The sequence below is a fragment of the Rhipicephalus sanguineus genome, chromosome 9 (assembly GCF_013339695.2).
Source record: "Rhipicephalus sanguineus isolate Rsan-2018 chromosome 9, BIME_Rsan_1.4, whole genome shotgun sequence".
NCBI classification, from domain to species: Eukaryota; Metazoa; Arthropoda; class Arachnida; order Ixodida; family Ixodidae; genus Rhipicephalus; species Rhipicephalus sanguineus.
Genome location: NC_051184.2, coordinates 77,252,798 through 77,270,472, shown reverse-complemented (window position 1 = coordinate 77,270,472; position 17,675 = coordinate 77,252,798). Strand labels below are relative to the sequence as shown.

Sequence of the window (17,675 nt, the reverse complement as noted above, 5' to 3'; positions counted from 1 at the left end):
CCGCGATTAGAAGCAGGCGAAGAGGTCTTGACTCCTCGCGGCTTCTTCCGCCAGGCGGATGGCTTGTTGCTGTGAAGCGGGTTCCTCGCTCCGCAGCAGGGCTTCCCAGGCCTCTCTACAATTGATATTTGTTGCGTTTTTTTTCGAAATGGGCTAAATCCAGAAACCGAAACTAGCTCAAATATTGCTCCATTGACAAGTACATTCTCTCAACTTTCCTCTAAAAGATAGATCGGAACGAAATGAGTCAAATACCAACAGCTACGTGGTGCTCACAGATCCCGTTCAAAACGAAATTGAGCCAGATCCATGCGCTGTATGGATCGAAATGAGTCAAATCCAGTATGCCGATAGTAGAGCGCTTCGGCAATCACGTGATTTGGCGAACGTGGAAGCCTCCGTGTGATTACCCGCCTAGCCTGACTACTCTGCCCGTTTTCTGGGTGTTTGTGCAAGTTTTTTTTTTTTTTTGCCTTTCGGAGCTCGATTATCATGGATTCTGAGGGAAGTGAAGAGATCGGCGAGAGATCGGTCCCCAACGTCGACGACATCGTGAACAGAAGCAATGTCGACGCCGACGAAGCAAGAATGGCCACTGCCCCGAATTTCAATAAAGTTTTTTCAGATTACCGCATTGAATTCCATGTCTCAATTCGAAATGAGCCAAATCCAAAGTTATCATGCTAATAATGGTCAAATCCGCTGCATATTTTTTAATTGATTGTGGCCAGAAACTTTCCCTAGCCGACATGTAAAATATATCATAGAATAGCTTTGACAGCGTTGTATTTTACTTTGCATAGCAAATTTTTGCCGTTTTCTCAAGTTCTCTTTGGATGGATTTGACCCATGTCGAAAAAAAAACGCCTCATTTGATTTAGCCCCTGGGGAGCTACCACACTCCCAGATTATGTGGTCGAGGGTCCCTCTCGCCCCACAGTGCTTGCACCTATCGTTTGGCCTATCATCTTTCTGAACATGATATGCCCAGACCGGGTTACCGGGTTTACAAAATTGCCAGCTTGCAGGCGCCGCCATGCGACTGCCTCCCTATTGTTCAGGCTTTTATCCGGTCACCACTCTGCGAAGTCGCCGATAATTTTCAACGATTTCGGTGTAACTTTGCAGACGCTCGTCCATGTTCTGGCAGTCGGGCGCTGCCGTGGAAACGTCACGATATCTCGCGCGCGCAGCACGTGACGAGAAGCTCATACAAACAAGCTTAGACAAACAAACAAAGAAACAAACAAAAAAAGATGTAACTGATAATTGTCGTGTGCCAGGTGGTAACAATTAATCCTGGGTTTCTCACTACGGCGCGCTCCACGATTTTATCGTTGTTTTGGCGCGAAAAAGCCTAGATGACGTCACGGGTATGGAAATGCCACTACGGCACGGGCGCTGATATGGCACCTAATGAAGAAAGACGACAAAGTTGTTGTGGGGCTGAGTCTGGAGCAAAAAACCAACAGGGCAGCTCCAAGCTCAGCCCCACAACAACAGCCTTGTCGTCTTTTTCACCATTAGGTGCCATTTCAGCGCGTGTGCCGGAGTGGCATTTCCATATCCCGTGGTGATACATTTGAACTTGAATCCTGGCTCGGTGTTGCACGTTTGCGTGCTACCTTTGCGGCTGTTTTTGGAGTGGCTAGACGGCAAGCGACGCGATAGAATCGCGCAACGGCCAGCCGATGGCCCACTACAGCGGGCGCGTGCTGGCCCACTCCACGTTGCCTCAATGCGTTGCTTGACCTTTTCCTCCTGGGTCGACACGGTCGCCGATTGGACCGCTATATTTACGCTCCGTTGGCGTTAACAGCCTCTTCCCCCACCCTGTCCACTGCTTTTTTTTCCTTTCTTTATTTCTCTTCGCTGTTTGTTCATCGTCAGTCTCGCCTGGCGCCTCGACACGCCGATGCTGCGGTGGTAGCGCTCGATATCCCGTCGCTTATTTGTGACGTCAGCTGCACCGCGGCGCTGTCGTCGCCACGCTGCGATCACGTGACTCGGGAACAGTGCCAGTAGAGGATGCTTTGATAATGAGAGTGTCAGGGTCATGGGCGTCGGCAGGATTTTGTTTTGGGAGGTACAAACCCGCGTTGCGTAGCGATGGGGGAGGAGGTGGAGGGGAGGGATTCTGTGGCTTGGTTGAGGGCCAGTGCTGTTATGTGTATTTGTGGGGGGGGGATGCAGTGGCTCTAGTGGCATGTGCTGACTAACGAGTGGAAGCGAGCATAGGTACGCCATCTGGCGGGTGTTGAGACCCTTGCTTGCTTGGCCACGTTCTCTATGTAGACCCTACCAGAACATTTCGTGACTTTCCCACTAGGGGAAGGGCGTTTGCGCTGTAGAAAAAGGCGTATTTGACAGTACCCACTCCTGGACAGGGACTGTGTACTTTGAAATCCACTCTGTCTCTTTGCCGAGGTAGTGGATTTTCTCAACAGTTCATTCAGCAAACGCCCAGCATGGCTTGTGTAACAAACTACCACCCCTCTGGACGTGCTCGTGGCCAACTCTGTTCTCTGCATAACTACACGTCAAATAGAGTCAGAATATCCTCGCTGCCAAAAATGTGCTCCCTCAAGAGCACACTCCCTTTAACAATAAGTATGCCTCATTGGGTGCAATAATACTATTAATTGGGATACTCCTTTCGTCGTGTTCGTTGTGTTGGTGCACTTGCTTGGCATTGGTTTCATAACAAAACATCGCATCCAAGTTGCGTGCACTCCCAAATGGTGGCGGTAGACATCGCCTAATCTCTTGCAGGTGTTCTGGGTTTCAATGTGGATGGAAGCATGAGCTGGTAAACAGTACATGAAGCAAGAGATGCTGGAGGAATAGAACGGAATATTGTTGCGGTGCGCTATAGACATGACCTAGTGCGGTGCTCTCCGAAGACGAAGACGAGTGGGCGTGAGGTGCTTGCACGTGGGGCTCCTCAGCCACCTTTTCTGGCAGCCGATACGCCGTTGTAAATATCTAGTAAATCAACATCTCGCCTCCATCACATTTGAGGTATATCGTTACGGTACGTCGCACAGTAACAATATTGATGGAGCAAAAGGCAGGGATCAGATTGATACAACAGTAGTCGTTGAAGGCGTAGATAACAATAATAACACATCACAAAAACAGAGGCATAGAAACATCATGAAAGAAGAATAAAAAAGAGGTAGCACACTGGAGTCCTAAGTTACTACGGATATTTGTCGGATGTCCATTATATGTCGAAATGTCTGTCCGGTCGGACGTGCGAAACGGACATCCATGGGCCGTACTGCAAAAATCCGTGTCCCACATGGTTGTTTCCTAACGTCCAGAGTGGATGTCCATAGTATGTACTGTTTTGGACGTCCACTGGTCGTCTCTGAAGGGACATACCAAAGACATGTGCATTTATTGATGATTGATGTCCTAATATTACAATATAGTGAAAAAAAAATGTATGGGCTTGCATATTTATCCTGTAATGCACTTACAAGTCTAGATGACAATTATGTAAAACGTGGAAAAACCATAGTATGAAATTTATTCAAATTTTCTATGTGCGGAACTTCTGATGACATGCAAAGAGACTGATATGCAACCTGGAACTGTACACTCGTGCTATCGCTCGTTGTGGAAAGATGACAACTTCCAAACTTTTACTGCCCCGCCAGGGTGGTGTAGTGGTTATGGCGCTCGACTGCTGACCCGAAGGTCGCGGGATCGAATCCCGGCCACGGCGGCTGCATTTTCAATTGAGGCAAAAATGTTTGAGGCCCTTGTACTTAGATTTAGGTGCACGTTAAAGAACCTCACTTGGTTGAAATTTCCGGAGCCCTCCACTACAGCGTCTCTCATAATCATATATTGGTTTTGGGACATGAAACCCCAGATATTATTATATTATCAACTTTTACTGCTGTGTCTAATTCAAATGTGTGTGCTTCTTCCTGGCTCGGTGAAAAGAGGTTCACCTCGGGGCCAGAGGCATTACAGAGGGGGAGCGGTAAAAGCTCAGAAAAATAAAATGGGGGAAAAAAGACAGTAGAGACAATAAATTAAATAGAACTTGAGTACATAATTTTATGTGTTGCATTTCAAAACTGCTCGTAATCGTTAATGTCTACAATCACTGTGGGAAGTTATTCCTGTCGAATGAGGGGCGTGGCAGAAACGATTTATGGAAGTACGCTGTATTGCATGAAACAAATCGGACTTTGTGATGGTGGTCTGCGCGAGGGGCTACAGGAAACGGTTGAGGGATGAAGCAGTCGCGTAATGCAGAAAGATTGTACACTTTATAGAACAAAGCAGTATGCAACACTTTTCCGAGTACTAATGACAATGATGGGAGGGAAAAAGTTTGATTTCATGGTAGTTACTGAGTGACTGTAATCAGTGCAAATAAAACATGCAGAGTTGTTCTGAACCGTCTCTAGAGCAGTAGTTCAGTTATTATGAGCAAATCTACGTCCGAATGACCAATGAATTATGTTATTTGCAGGAGGACAGCTCATGTCGCAGGGCGAGCAGGAACTGGCCACTAAGATGCTCCAGATCCAGTCCAAGAGGTTCTACCTGGACGTCAAGCAGAACCGGCGGGGCCGCTTTATCAAGGTGGCCGAGGTGCAACAGGTACGTGAACGCACCAGTGGCCATGTTTAGACGAACTTAATGAATACGCCGTGCAAAAAACACGAGGACCAGGAGGAAACAGTGACAACTGACATGCGCAATCTATCAACTGAATTTTATTGGAAGAAACGTGAATGCTTATACATGAAAAAAAAAAAACGACATCACCAATTGTGATGTCACGAAGCCTCTAACGCCACACAAAGGCAATCTCTTTTTTCCGCAAATGCCACTGACGCACAGCTAATGCACGTGCCTCCCACGTGCACAATTTAAAATGCTTCGAGGATCTTCCTTTCTCAACTGTCCCCAGATCGCGACAAAAACTTGGTCCGATTAAGGATTGGACGGCCATATGCCTGCCGGCATTGCTGTTTACTGTTCATTTGGGCTCTCGCACCCTGTCGTTTCAAGTGCTAATGACCAAGGAGGTTAGAAAAAAAATTCTGGAAAGGAAGCTTTCACACGGTCCAAGTAGGAGATGTGAAGCCAGCATTTGCTTAGAGTTTACCTCAAAAATATGGCTGTCTCATGTGATGCCCGATCATAAATGCTAGCCTAAATGTTATGCGATTGCTGTTCCTGACCAGAGTAATTTATCTGGGTGGGTGTAAATAATTTAATCGCTTATAGAATTTTCCAACACTTTGAGGCTTCGGAAATAGCACTATATAAGACACCCATCGAGCAGTATCTGTCCAGGGAGATTACCGATCTTAAATTTGTACGCCGTGTGAAGCAAACTGTACGTCTCAGTGGCTGTGTGTTAACGTTTGCCGATATAAATGAAGAATGGCGTTTGGATCAGATGCGCTTCTTGCCACAGGGTGCCGCCACGTGCCAGTGCTTTTCTGCACAGCCTGCTAACATTACACAGCCCCTGCACTTGCACACAGATAGGGCGATTTTGTTTCACCACGTGCATTCAAGGACGCACCCTGATGTGACTTCTTTCCCCCATGCCATCCCTCTCTGTGTAGCTTCCAGCGCGCTTGGCGAGACGAGAGAAGAGAGAAATCGTTTGAACAGTGTGACAGACCCCTGTAACTCCGTTTGTGCTTGACGGCTTCGAGAAATTTTTTGCAGCAGTCAATTTGTAAGGCAATAAATTCTTATATTGAGCTCATTCGATGATTGCTTGGAAAAGTGGTTCAGAACCCCTTTAACCCTTTGCAGTCCGAAAGCCTTTCCCACCTTCCGCCCGTTCTGGTCTGAAAGTAAAAGACTGAAAGCTTAAGTAAAAGTAGTTTACTTACTCTTTCACGGATGACGCGTAATGTAGTGAGAAAACGATCGTGGGTATCAACCGCGAAAGAACTTGTCCAGCTGTGCCTGACCAGGTACCGCTGCGGCCGTGTCGCATTGTCAGGCAGGGGCCGACAGTGGACCACAAGGGGTTAAATTCTTCATTAACTATTCCAGCATTCCACTCTTACGGATATCCGATACGCCATACGCGGCTGGCACTGTACCGTTAGGGTAGGCTTGTATTGTTACAACCTTCACTTTCATGGTGGCACCTTGTCAGAGACTTTGGGAAGCATCTTTGGCAGCTTCATTTGAACCTCGTCTATTGGGTCTTTGTGTACTCTTCGGTATTGGTTTAGAACCTGCCAGCATCTCTTTCGATTACTGGTACGCCGAGTGGTCGAGAGTAACTGTGACTTTGCTTTCGTCGGCAAGCGGAATCGCAATGCTTTTCATTGCTGTGAAGTGCATACACAGCTATACGTTTGCATCAGCACTTTGTGGGCGAGATTTATGCACGCAGAAAAGTTTGCCAAATGCTTTTGTCCGAACCTTGGCTTGTACGTCCCTGTCTGCTTGGGTAAAGGTACCAACGACCTCACACTGAACCTTCTGCGTGTCCAGTGGCTTGCATTGATCCACGTGCAGACCACGGCTCGAAACAGCGTCTTCCTCCGAGTTAGGCTTGTACAATGAAAGGCTGCGTGCCTCAAAGCTAGGCTTGTTACATAACATTTTTGCTCCAGTAGAATATTGCCACATGGCTTATTCTCTTATTTTTGATGTGATCGGGTTTCACGCTCAAAAGCTGTTACGACCACTCGGTGCGAACCCTGCCACAATGTGTGCAATACTTATAAATTATTTTAGACTGTTCTGATAAGATCGCAAGCATGGCATGAGTAGCAGAGTTTATTCTGGAGCAGGACTCGACCCCCCGGCGATAACGGTGGAATTTATCACTCATGCATCAAACATCACGCGTTTTGCCGGCGATCACATTACCAATGACTGACATCCATGCTTGCCGATATCATTGTCTCTCAACAGATTCCCTTAACTGATATCGTGTCGATTCGACTGAAGCATTTGATCTTAATTTTGTTTGGAGATCATGTTAGTTGCAGTATAGTGTCCTGCAGTTTCGTTCCACTCATTGATCACATTAGGAAAAAAATTCATGCAGAGCCCACACATTGTGGAAATCCATTTCATGCGAAGCACTCAGCGAGTAGCTGGCTTTGCTGCCATTTTTGGCCTTTTAACTAAGTGTTAACAGACGGATCGACGTTTTTGTGTAAATTGTGTAGTTGTGTGCAGCTGGGGGGCTTACCAGGCACGTTGACTGCATTGGCGCTACAAAGGGTAGCTTATGGTCTGACGTAACATCAGCACTCACGTTTGAGCACAGACGTTAGTTTTGTTGAATGAAGTGTGCACAGTGTTACAGTGATGTGCATTGCATGTCATAACTAGCTGTCAATGGCGTCCTCCTTCGGGGTCGAGCAACGCTGGACAATAGCTTGCGGAGTCATAGGAGTACATATGTAATGTTTATTATACCGTTATAAAAGCAGATAGCTAACACTGCAACCACATTTGACATTTCCCCAACATGATGCTTGTATAGTGTCTTTCTCCGAAGCAGGTTGAAGCACTTGCGTGGCTCAGTGGTTGTGTATTTGGCTGCCACGCAGGAGGCGTGGGTTCGATTCCAGCTTGAACGGGACTTTTATTCGCGGCGTCAGTTAGGGATGTGTCGACAGCCCCTTGATTATCCAAGTGCATGCCGGCAACAACGGGAAAGAGCCAGAGTCTGGTTGAAGGCAGCGTTCACTCAAGGCGACCGCGCCCGCTTGGGCTGTGTCCAGTCTTCAAACAGCGTACCTTCCCCTCTCCTCGATCTCGGCAAGGAAAAAAGGAACTGGCATGACTCGCTCTTTTGGCAAAGCCGCTAGACAGACACACACAGAAAGAAAGAGACGATCAAAGTTCCTTTGGTTCACTAAGAAATGCTTCGCATTTAAAAGCTAAATTTAAAGCACCTGGTGGAGACAGCTTTAGGACTGCTTTGGCCTGTGTGAAGTGTATCACATTTTCACTTCAGTTTCGTGTTCAAACATATACATTTGACCATTCAGAGTGGCCCAAGAATGTTTGAAATTATTTGCGATTACTATATCAGCATGTACTTGAATGGAGCACTGAATAGAATAGGATGTTATTCTCGCCTTTATTTAAAGGTTCCTAATATCTAAACAAACTTATGTTCCAGCTAGTGATAACTTTGTTCATATTTGTTCCTTAAAGCGTTCCTTGATGAAACGTGTTGCAGGTTGGGGTAGTGGGTAGGAAAAGTCGCCTCCTCCTCGCCATGTCAACAGCAGCTGAGTTCAGGGACCACCTGACATCCTTCAGCGAACTGTACGCCTCCCTGGGTGAGTTCGGCTCCTCGCCGGTTTTGATGGGCTTTGTATTTCATGTAAATAAAGGTGACCCTCCATATAACGAATTAACAGATACAATGAAGTAACCGAGGGACGGCTTGCCACTATTACGGTGTAAGAAAAAACTCGCAGTGTGCCTTACGCCGAAGACAACTTGAAGGAGAAAGCTATCTTCTCCTGCTTTTTCTTCCCAGTGGAGTATTGATCGTCCCCCACCCCCCTCCAAAAGCTTTCTGCACCTGATGTGGTTTCGCAGTGCCTCAAGGATCGGAGGCATTGCAAGCTTTCTGCACGTCACCTGGTTTTGCATTGCCTCTGTGATCGGCCCACCTTTCATCAAGTGACGATGCCATGTGGGGACATCATCATGACATCATAGCGACGTCATCATGGTGTCATGGTGAAATCACATGAGATCAAGATGTGTCATGATGTCACACGACACGTTTTGGCGATCTGTGACATCATGGTGACGTCATCACATGATGATGATTTTATGCATCACTTGTGTTGACATCGCCGACGTGGGACGCCGACACGGCCTTCGGTCAATTTTCGTGTTTGATGAGGCATCTAAGACTTTCACCTTAAGTACACGTACAGTAGACTCCCATAAGTGGAACCTGAAGGGACCAGGAAAATATGTTTCGTTTTACAAGAGTTTCATTTCCTGATAAATGAACAAGGGTTCAGAAACCAAGTATGAAACCTATCATATTAGAGGAATTCGTTCCATCTAAGCAGCCATTCTGTTTAACAGATTTCCATTTACTTCGAGTCTACTGTAAATAAATTACGGATATTTAATACAGTGGTGCTGTTTTCACGCGAGATGCCACTTCATTTGACTACACGCCGAGAGAGGCCCAGAAGGAAGAATTATAGTTGATGCCTTTGTACTCATGACCACTAAGTTTTAAAGGGACACTAAAGGCAAATGTTAACTTGACGTTGATTGCTGAAATAACGTTCCAGAAACCTCGTACTAGTGCTTGTTTCGTGTCAAGGAAATGCTTATTTTGAAATAAAATGATGTTTTAGTGGTCCGCACAGCGTTGGCGCACTTTAAACCGCCCGCCTGAAACGGCGTCCTGACGTAGCGTTTGCCTTGCCCAACGTTGCCCGCCTTTTCTTCCCGGCAGCCCACGCTGCGGTTTCTGCTCTGAAGGGCACATTACAATCCTTGCCCAAGTTGCGGTTGATCTCGTAATCCTCTTCACAAAAGTGCAGCGAGCAGACACGCTGATTTCTTGTTTGTTTAGCACACTGTCGTTCGCAGAAGCACGGCACTCAGCCACTTCGGCATAGGGGTTTGGCACCCATCACGTCGGTTTCTTTTCTGCAGCTGCTGTTGCTCAAGCGGCGCACACCATTCAGGCACCTGGCAACATAACAGGGACACTGCATTTTGTCCAACTTTCTGTTAGAGTGACTTTCATGAGTGTGCAAGGCACACGCAACAGTACGTCGTGATAATGAAACTACCACTGAGACGCAACTGCGCGAGCAGAGAGCAGCCCGGCAAAAACGAAACTTTTGAACCACTCACGCCGTTCTCCTTGGTAACGCCAAGTTCTTTTTTCGGTGAATGAAACAGAAACACACAACTAGCATTTTATGACTTCTTGTAATGTACGGAATGTTATTTTTTTATTAAAAGTGTTTTGAGTACTCGAGGTTAATTGTACTTGGGACTCTTGACATCATCGGGCTCATTCCAAAATGTCCCACTGGCATACCTGCCAAGTCTCCCGGATTTTGAACGTTTCTCCCGGTTGTACGGGTCATAGGAAAATCTCCCGGAAATCCAGTTCTGCCCCGTGCGTCCAGTGCTTTGTATGGCCACATGAGCAAAGTTGTCTGGCCACTTAGTAGAAAGGATTCTTCTTCTTTTTTTTTTAACGATGGTAGAAAGGTTCAACTCAGTTTCATTGCGCATGAAGTAGCAAGCGACGACAGGCCTCGCACCCGGAGCGATGTTATCGCATGTGGCCTTTGCGCGACAGCGACGGCCGGGTCGTTTCATTTCTGCTTCAACCGCGTTCGTCCCTAGCGCTAGCGCGCTTTTACTCGCACGTGAAACAGACGATGCGTAAGCGATGTTATCGGTTTGGACTCTGTGCAGATCAGCGGCGATCGCAAAATCCCGCTGACAGTGTCCATATAATTGCTATCGCAGAACACCCCCCCCCTCCTCGTTGAGTAGATCTCCCGGATTCCGTTTCTCCAAACTTGGCAGGTATGCACTGGTGGCGCATATCGTGCCCTACATTTACCTTAATTTCTCGATTAGTAGAGCACTGCTGTTGATAATAACGACGTTTTAGACATCCTCAAATATAGACCTTTCACTCTGACATCAATTTTTATTTGCCTTTAGTGTCCCTTTAAGGCGAAAGCATTAAGGGCCTTGTGATAAGCAGAATGTGACTGTCTGGTGTTGTCATCAGCACATGTGAGGCAAAATAGTTGAAACACGCAATAATCACCATCCCTGTTATCATTGTCATCAGCAGCAGCATATAAGGTCACGTGAATATAGATAAATACATAAAGGCAAGATGACATGGATGGATAAGAATGATCAGAACTGATAACAGCTGATAAGGTCTGATAACATATAGATCTTATCAGACCTTATCAGTGACATATAATGGTATAACTAATAACGGTATAACATACAAAATGAAGAGAGCAGTCACAAATGAAATGAAGTCAGTGCGTAAATGCTTTCATCGTGAAATTCATCTTGGTAATCAATAAGGGACCCCAAGTGTGAAGTCTTTTAGATTCAATGCCTAGGGGCAGCAAAGTTGATTTTCCATCCACTTCAGTTCCTTTCCATTTATGTAACAATTGCTATACTACAATTAAGAGTAATGTCCCTATTACCTTACTTTGCTTCGTTGGTTTGATTAGGTTGCGTGTAACAAAGGAAACGAGCCCTTGATTCATCGCCCCTCTTTTGTTCGAGAGTGAGTACAGAACAGTATGTAAAGCATGTCAGTTGTGTTTTTTATAGACTTCGATCTATTTGTAATGGACCAGGGAATACAGCGAATGTGTGCTAATGTTACCGTGCTTGTTGTTTGATGGCTTCCGATTTCAAGGGTACATATACGTTTTGCGCGAGTGCAGTGCTTCTTGAGTTTCCGTGGGCGAGAGTCATTGCAGCTGTGTGCGTCTTGCAGGTCCCCCAAATCCAGAGAACCTGCCTGAGGATGGCAAGTTGAAAAGTGAGATTATGATTAAGGACAATAGGCGCTACTACCTGGACCTCAAGGAAAACTCCAGGGGGCGGTTTCTAAGGGTGAGTTTGGTTGGCAATGATACCAAGGGCGTAGCCGGAAAATTCTTTTCAAGAAGGGTGGGGGGGGGGGGGGAATTAAACCACCATTTATCCATGTTGGTATCTGTGTTGTGTGTGTGTGTATATATACACATGGCAAAATTGAAAAATTTCGGGGTTAGGAGGGGAGGATGAACCCCCCTCCCCCTCTTCTACGCCAGTGACTGATAACGTCAAGGTGCATACCTGCCGCCTCTCTCGATATTTTGTGGCGGAATCCTGAATTGTGAGCAACCTTCCCCGATTGTACAGGCACAGCCATAGATCTCCCAAAGGACACCCAAAGCCCTACCAAGAAAATAAAGTACTAATGACAAAGGACAGCGAGTGTAAACTCTTCTGGCCTTCATCTATTGCACGAGGAGCGCTTGTTAAGTTACTTTCCCCTCAGTGCACTAGTGTGATGTGGAAAAGCGTATTAACATTGGGAAGGGACTAACAGCTGTCACAGTACATGACACTTTTTGTCCCTTATTTAAACACACATGCAGGCGTTCTATAAGTACGAGTGCCAGTGTATCGGCATGATTGCTGACAGCTTTACTGGCAATCATTCAGAGCTGTGTTGATGTTACTATGTGTATGGCCCTTACGTATATAGAAATGTACCTCATGAGCCGATTTGAGTTGGTGAGCCTAAAGGGGTCAGGGTGTTGAAGTGGGACTGCTGAACTTTTTTTATAATTACCAGTTTTAAAAGTCAAAAAGCCAAACAAAGCCAAAAGAACGAAGACACTAGCACCAGATCTCCCTCTAGTGTACACTTGTGAAACTCTAGGACATGGCCTTTCTGCTATGTAATGTCAAGAAATCTTGCTCTGTCATAGCGTCACGGCATAGAGTTTCAGCATCTGTAAAATATTTATGTTAGCATTGGTATGCTATACAACACTGTCGTTAGCACATGCTGCACAGTGTGGCATAAACTAGTCTATAGAGTAGCATAAGGGAGCGAAGTGTTTACGCAAACATGTACAGCATCATCTTTATTTAAGAATATCAAGTGCTGATGGTCAAATCCGTACGAACACACTTATTATTTCTTTGCTGTAGCCTTGTGCGCTTTACAAGCGGGTAGCTTAGTGGACAGATGACCTTGAGTCAAACCTCAAGATGACCTTGAGTCAAGACGTCAAACCTACTGGAGGAGAGGCCCTTGCTGAAGAATTGACAAAATGGGATGGCAAACGCTACCCGAGTGCTCACGTTGCAACAAAAGCACGTTTGCAAGTGCCATCCTAAGGTCGACAGTTTTGTGGAAGCGTTCGGCTTTTGTGCAGTTGCTTTATTTTTTTGTATCAGTAAAGAACCATAACTGTTAGCTTCCCACTTGCTACACTGGCTCAATGCCGGTAACTGTCTACTAGGCTAGTACTTCTTGTTGACAATATGACCCTTCATTATTGAAGCAACACCCCACCCTGTTGTCCAGGCAAACCAGAAATGTCAGGTCAAGCAATCATTGCATGTTTTCAGTTCTGAATGCATATCTTGACGCATACACATCCTCGTTTTTTTTTTTTTTTGCGAATGGCAAAAGAGAGGGGGTGTCCACCAACGTCTGTCTCAATTGCGTTAGAGTGCTGCGTAGAAAATAGCGTGAAAATGGGACGGAGGGTAAGAAGCAGACGACACAAGTGTTGGGTGTTCTGTTCTCTTTGCAGTATAACATGTACCACCTGGCTCTTCAGGATATCCTTCTGCATTTGAGTAGCATTGAAAGTTTCGAAGAATGCATTAAGTACCTTTCACGAAAATTGCCTATTCTGGTGCTGTTCAGACCTTTAGAATACATTCTGTAGCGTTTCTTTTATGTTCGTTGCGTGTGGTATCACTTTCACAATGTCTCAAATATGTATGTTTGGCCGATGATTGTCTAAGGCAGTGGTTATCAGCCATGGATGTATCGGGGACCCCTTGTGGAAGTGATGAGGGAACCCTTGGTGTGAGAGAGGGGGGGGGGAGTCATCAATTAATACAGCATGCATCGTTGAGTAGGTGCCTTTTATTTCTCCCTGGCAAAGAAGAATGGTCAAAATAAAAGTGCCTCCAGTAGCACATGTTGTTGTGCTAGTCGGTTCATGTTCTTTCAGAAGAACATGAACCCTTGAACATGAACATGAACCCTTTCCTTGTGATTTCTTTGCGCGAAATAGCCACATCCTAGGCTTCTGAAAGAGTAAAGTGCCTCGCCAATTCGATTTCAACAGCTTCTCAATAAGTTGTGCGGTCTGCAGCCACATTCAACCTGTTTCTAGTTATATTTCCTCTTCAAATATGCAAACCTAGAAAAAGTATGCTCACGTGCATATGTCATAGAAAACTGCAACAAGAGCTTTACAGCCATCTTGTGGAAAAGGGGAAACGCAAGTCAGCTCTGCCGCAAAGAAAAAGGTGTTACGCGGTGAAGCATACCAAAAATCAGAAGTGGCCGCTGTCACGGGGCGTAGTGTGCCTCCAAAAAACTTTTCTTTTTTTTTTCAAAAATTTCAAGGTTGGTTTCGCAGACCCCCAGAAATGGCTTCGCGGACCCCCAGATGAGAATCACTGGTCTAAGGTTTTATCTTCATTGCTTCATGTTCTGTTTACCTTGTATTATATATTTTTTTTTGCTGTCATGTGCAGTCGTGCTGCGCCCATGATGTTACTGTCGAGATGGCCAAGAATGCTTTGAAATAACTTTTACGGAAAATTGTCCGCAGGTGTCCCAGACGATAGCACGAGGTGGTCCTAGGTCCCAGATTGCCATTCCCGCACAGGGTATGATCGAGTTCCGCGACGCGCTCACAGATTTACTAGAAGAGTTTGGCACAGACGACGGAGGTGAGTTGCTCCTTCTGACTCTCACTGCTTATCGTAGTGATCCGTATCGGCTACATCCGTAGAGCCGTTGTCAAATGAACCAAGTAAATGTAGTTGCGTATTCGCTGAATACGACCGGGTCTCTGCACGCACTTGGCAGCCGTGTACATCTGCAGAGAGGAAAAAAAAAAAAAGATTAGCACAAGACTGGTATGGATACCTCACAATTACCATCTGAAATGTGTGCTCCAGGGTGTGCTGCAGTCTGCTGGCCACCTCTGCTTTAAGGGGTAGGAGATAATGATCTTCAAAAAAAAAAATTAATTTTTGTAATGTAAAAATGAAATTTTTAGGAAAGGTATATTTTGGTCTGCTAAATGCCGATATGCAATTCATTCTTTTTATCTGAAGTATTTTTTGAGACAATATAATGTGAAAAATCAATTTTCCTAACATTTTCTGCAATTTCGTCATTGAATATCCTAGAAAATTTTATGTGGGCATATTCTAGAACAGCCGGAGATCACAGCTAAACCATCACTGTAATTTTATCTCTATTCATATAAAAGTGCTTGCGATCTGTAATGTGTTGCTTGGGAACCCCGAAATTTTTGTCAGTTGCATCGCCAAAATAAAAAATTTTCTCATTAAAGATGTTAAATTTAATCTTCTTGTGTGTAGGTATGCAGAGGCTTTCAATTGCAACAATAATATACTGATATCTGACAACTACATCAAAAGATAACGTGGGCAACTGCACAGTGCATGGGAGAAAAGTGCCTCTTTTTCGAGGGCTGTTCGCGAGCTGAAAAATGGCCATGAAGCTGACTTTAGAGCAAAATAACAAAGATGAGTACCCATCCGAACACATTATTGTTGCAGCAACACCTAGATTGCAAAAAAAAAGATATGTTTCAGAAAGTCTATTTTTTGGCGATATTTTGGTCCAGAAGACCAGCAAATAAATAAAGGAGCAGGGGTGTTGTCTGCCGCGGCGTTTCAGTGGTTATGATGCTAGACTGCCGACCCAAAAGACGTGGTTTCATTCCCGGCCGCGGCCGTTTCATATCTACACTAGGCGAAATGCTGGGGGCCCACATAATGTGCAATTAAAGTGCACGCTGAAGAACCCCAGCTGGTCGGAATTGCCAAGAGCCCTCTACCAAATGCATGCCTCATAATCGTGTCATGGCTCTGACACCTAAAACCAGTGAAAGCATTATTTGAAAAAAAAAAAGAAAGAAAAGACTGTTTGTGTGTTGTGATATAGATGACTTGCACTGACGTCTCTGAAACACCCATTTTGGAGCACCAACACGGTGGGTCGCGAACTTTGTGATGTCCCGTTAGAGTTATCAGTACAACACATGCTCGTTCCTTCGTTATTCACGCTCAAAGGCCCAACAACGTTCCAGTGATGTTGTTATCACACTAAAGCAGGTTAATCACTGCTTGATTATACTGCCTTGACGTCATCTAAGCCGCCGTGTTGTAGCCATGTTGTGCATCCATGACGTCACGTGCAAGCTATCGATTGCCACTCTAGTCCTTGATCACTTGTGATAGCATTCTTTCATTACAGCTACACAAAGGGCAGCGACACGCTAAAGCGCTAGCACTTATTCTAATTCATAGTCGGATACGAGCTTAGAAGTGTGCAGCATTTCCTCCTCAAAGGTGGATGCCCACATACCTGCACCAATGGCTGCGCACTCCAGACTTGCGTCATGAGCTGGACGGCCGGTGACCCCGCCTTCGGAGAACAGTGCCGAGTGCACGAGCGGGACCATTTCTTCAGTCGCGGAGGCGATCGGCTCTCATGCTTCGGTTCTCTGGGCAGGGCCTCTCGGGACTTGTTATAAAGGGACACTAAAGAGCAAAGCAATTTCTCTCATATTAGTAAAGTACTCTTTCACAATGCCAAAAACACCACGCTTCCTGCGAGATGACACTTGGTAAGCGAGAAAACGCGCAAAAACTAAATGTGGGTGGCGACGCCACCTTGAAGTTTCCGCACCATTCGCCGTGAGGTCACATGTTTTGACGGCGCCTACTAGGGACTGCGTAGTTCCTAATCGGTAAAAATGAAGTATATTGTCCTCTGAGGGGGCCATAGACTTAACATACCAAGTTTGGGGTAATTTTGTTGAGCCAATGGCGCCAAGATACAATAAACACACTTTGAAATCGATGACATCACATGGGGAGATTTCGGCACGAAATTTAAAAATGAAACTTTGAACTTGAATTCTCCTTGATTTTTTTGCCATTTTTCGCGATACGAAAGCCACGTCCCCCCGTAATAAACCTATGATAGCGAAATTAACGACATTAGCGTTCTCAGAGCAAAAATTATCGATCTAAACCAATTCATTGTTTCTCTTTAGTGTCCCTTTAAGTTTTATTAGACGATAGTCAATTTGATCCAATCAGGACATACAGTCATGGACAAATGAAATATGAACAAGTCAGGAACAAGTTAGGGTCAAGTAAAAAGCATTGTTTTGTTCCTGTTACTGTCAGCATGTACTGTCAGCATAATTTTGGCTTGCACACATAACTTGAGGCCAGAAGTGTCTTTGGTAACAACATAATTGGTGGTCCAAGATCGTGCTCTGCAGTTATCACTCATGAAGCTTGTTCCACCTTGTGATTTCTTGTTCACGTTTCAATCGTCCATGACTGTACGCCTTGCGAGGCGCAGCACTTGTGGTCCAGATGAGGACGCAGTACTATCGGCGTATGGTGCGGGCCACAACTTGCGCGAAGTGCCATCACTGTAGCCACGACCACATTTATTTGCCATGTCATAATACTACAAGCAAACGGTGCTTGTGCATGTGTGCTGTTTGCAACAATGACTACACTGTGATTAGCCGCTACTTGCTAGTTTGTGAAGAACAAAAAATATGTGAGATACCCTTTGTCAGAGATATTTTTTTTTATAAGTGGTGCATGGTACTACATGGTTACCTTCCGAATCTACGTTACCAGGGTAACAGAAATTCTGTTGATGGCAATTCCATAACGGAATCATTGCTGCCAGGATGACGGAGTTTCTAAAGATAGTGTTTTGGTAACGGAGATCACAACGGAATTTTCCTACCTGAGGTAATGAAGATTCTGCGAAGGGTGACTCCGGTAGTGGAATCTCCGTTACCGGGTAAATGGGCTAACCTTACTAGTAGCTCATTTACACGGTT

The 17,675-nt window shown here is 45.4% G+C and overlaps 1 protein-coding gene across 3 annotated transcripts in view; it reads left to right on the top strand.

The window, feature by feature from the left end:
- Nucleotides 1-17,675, top strand: part of LOC119405343 (transcriptional activator protein Pur-beta) — a 119,923-nt gene that overhangs the window by 65,811 nt on the left and 36,437 nt on the right. The window contains exons 2-5 of one of the 3 annotated variants that reach the window (XM_037672177.2): nucleotides 4,496-4,626; nucleotides 8,210-8,312; nucleotides 11,513-11,631; nucleotides 14,373-14,493. In XM_037672177.2, the coding sequence (XP_037528105.2) occupies nucleotides 4,496-4,626; nucleotides 8,210-8,312; nucleotides 11,513-11,631; nucleotides 14,373-14,493 (474 nt within the window). The remainder of the gene's footprint in view (nucleotides 1-4,495; nucleotides 4,627-8,209; nucleotides 8,313-11,512; nucleotides 11,632-14,372; nucleotides 14,494-17,675) is intronic. The other 2 variants (XM_049419260.1, XM_049419261.1) reach the window with 2 other exon arrangements.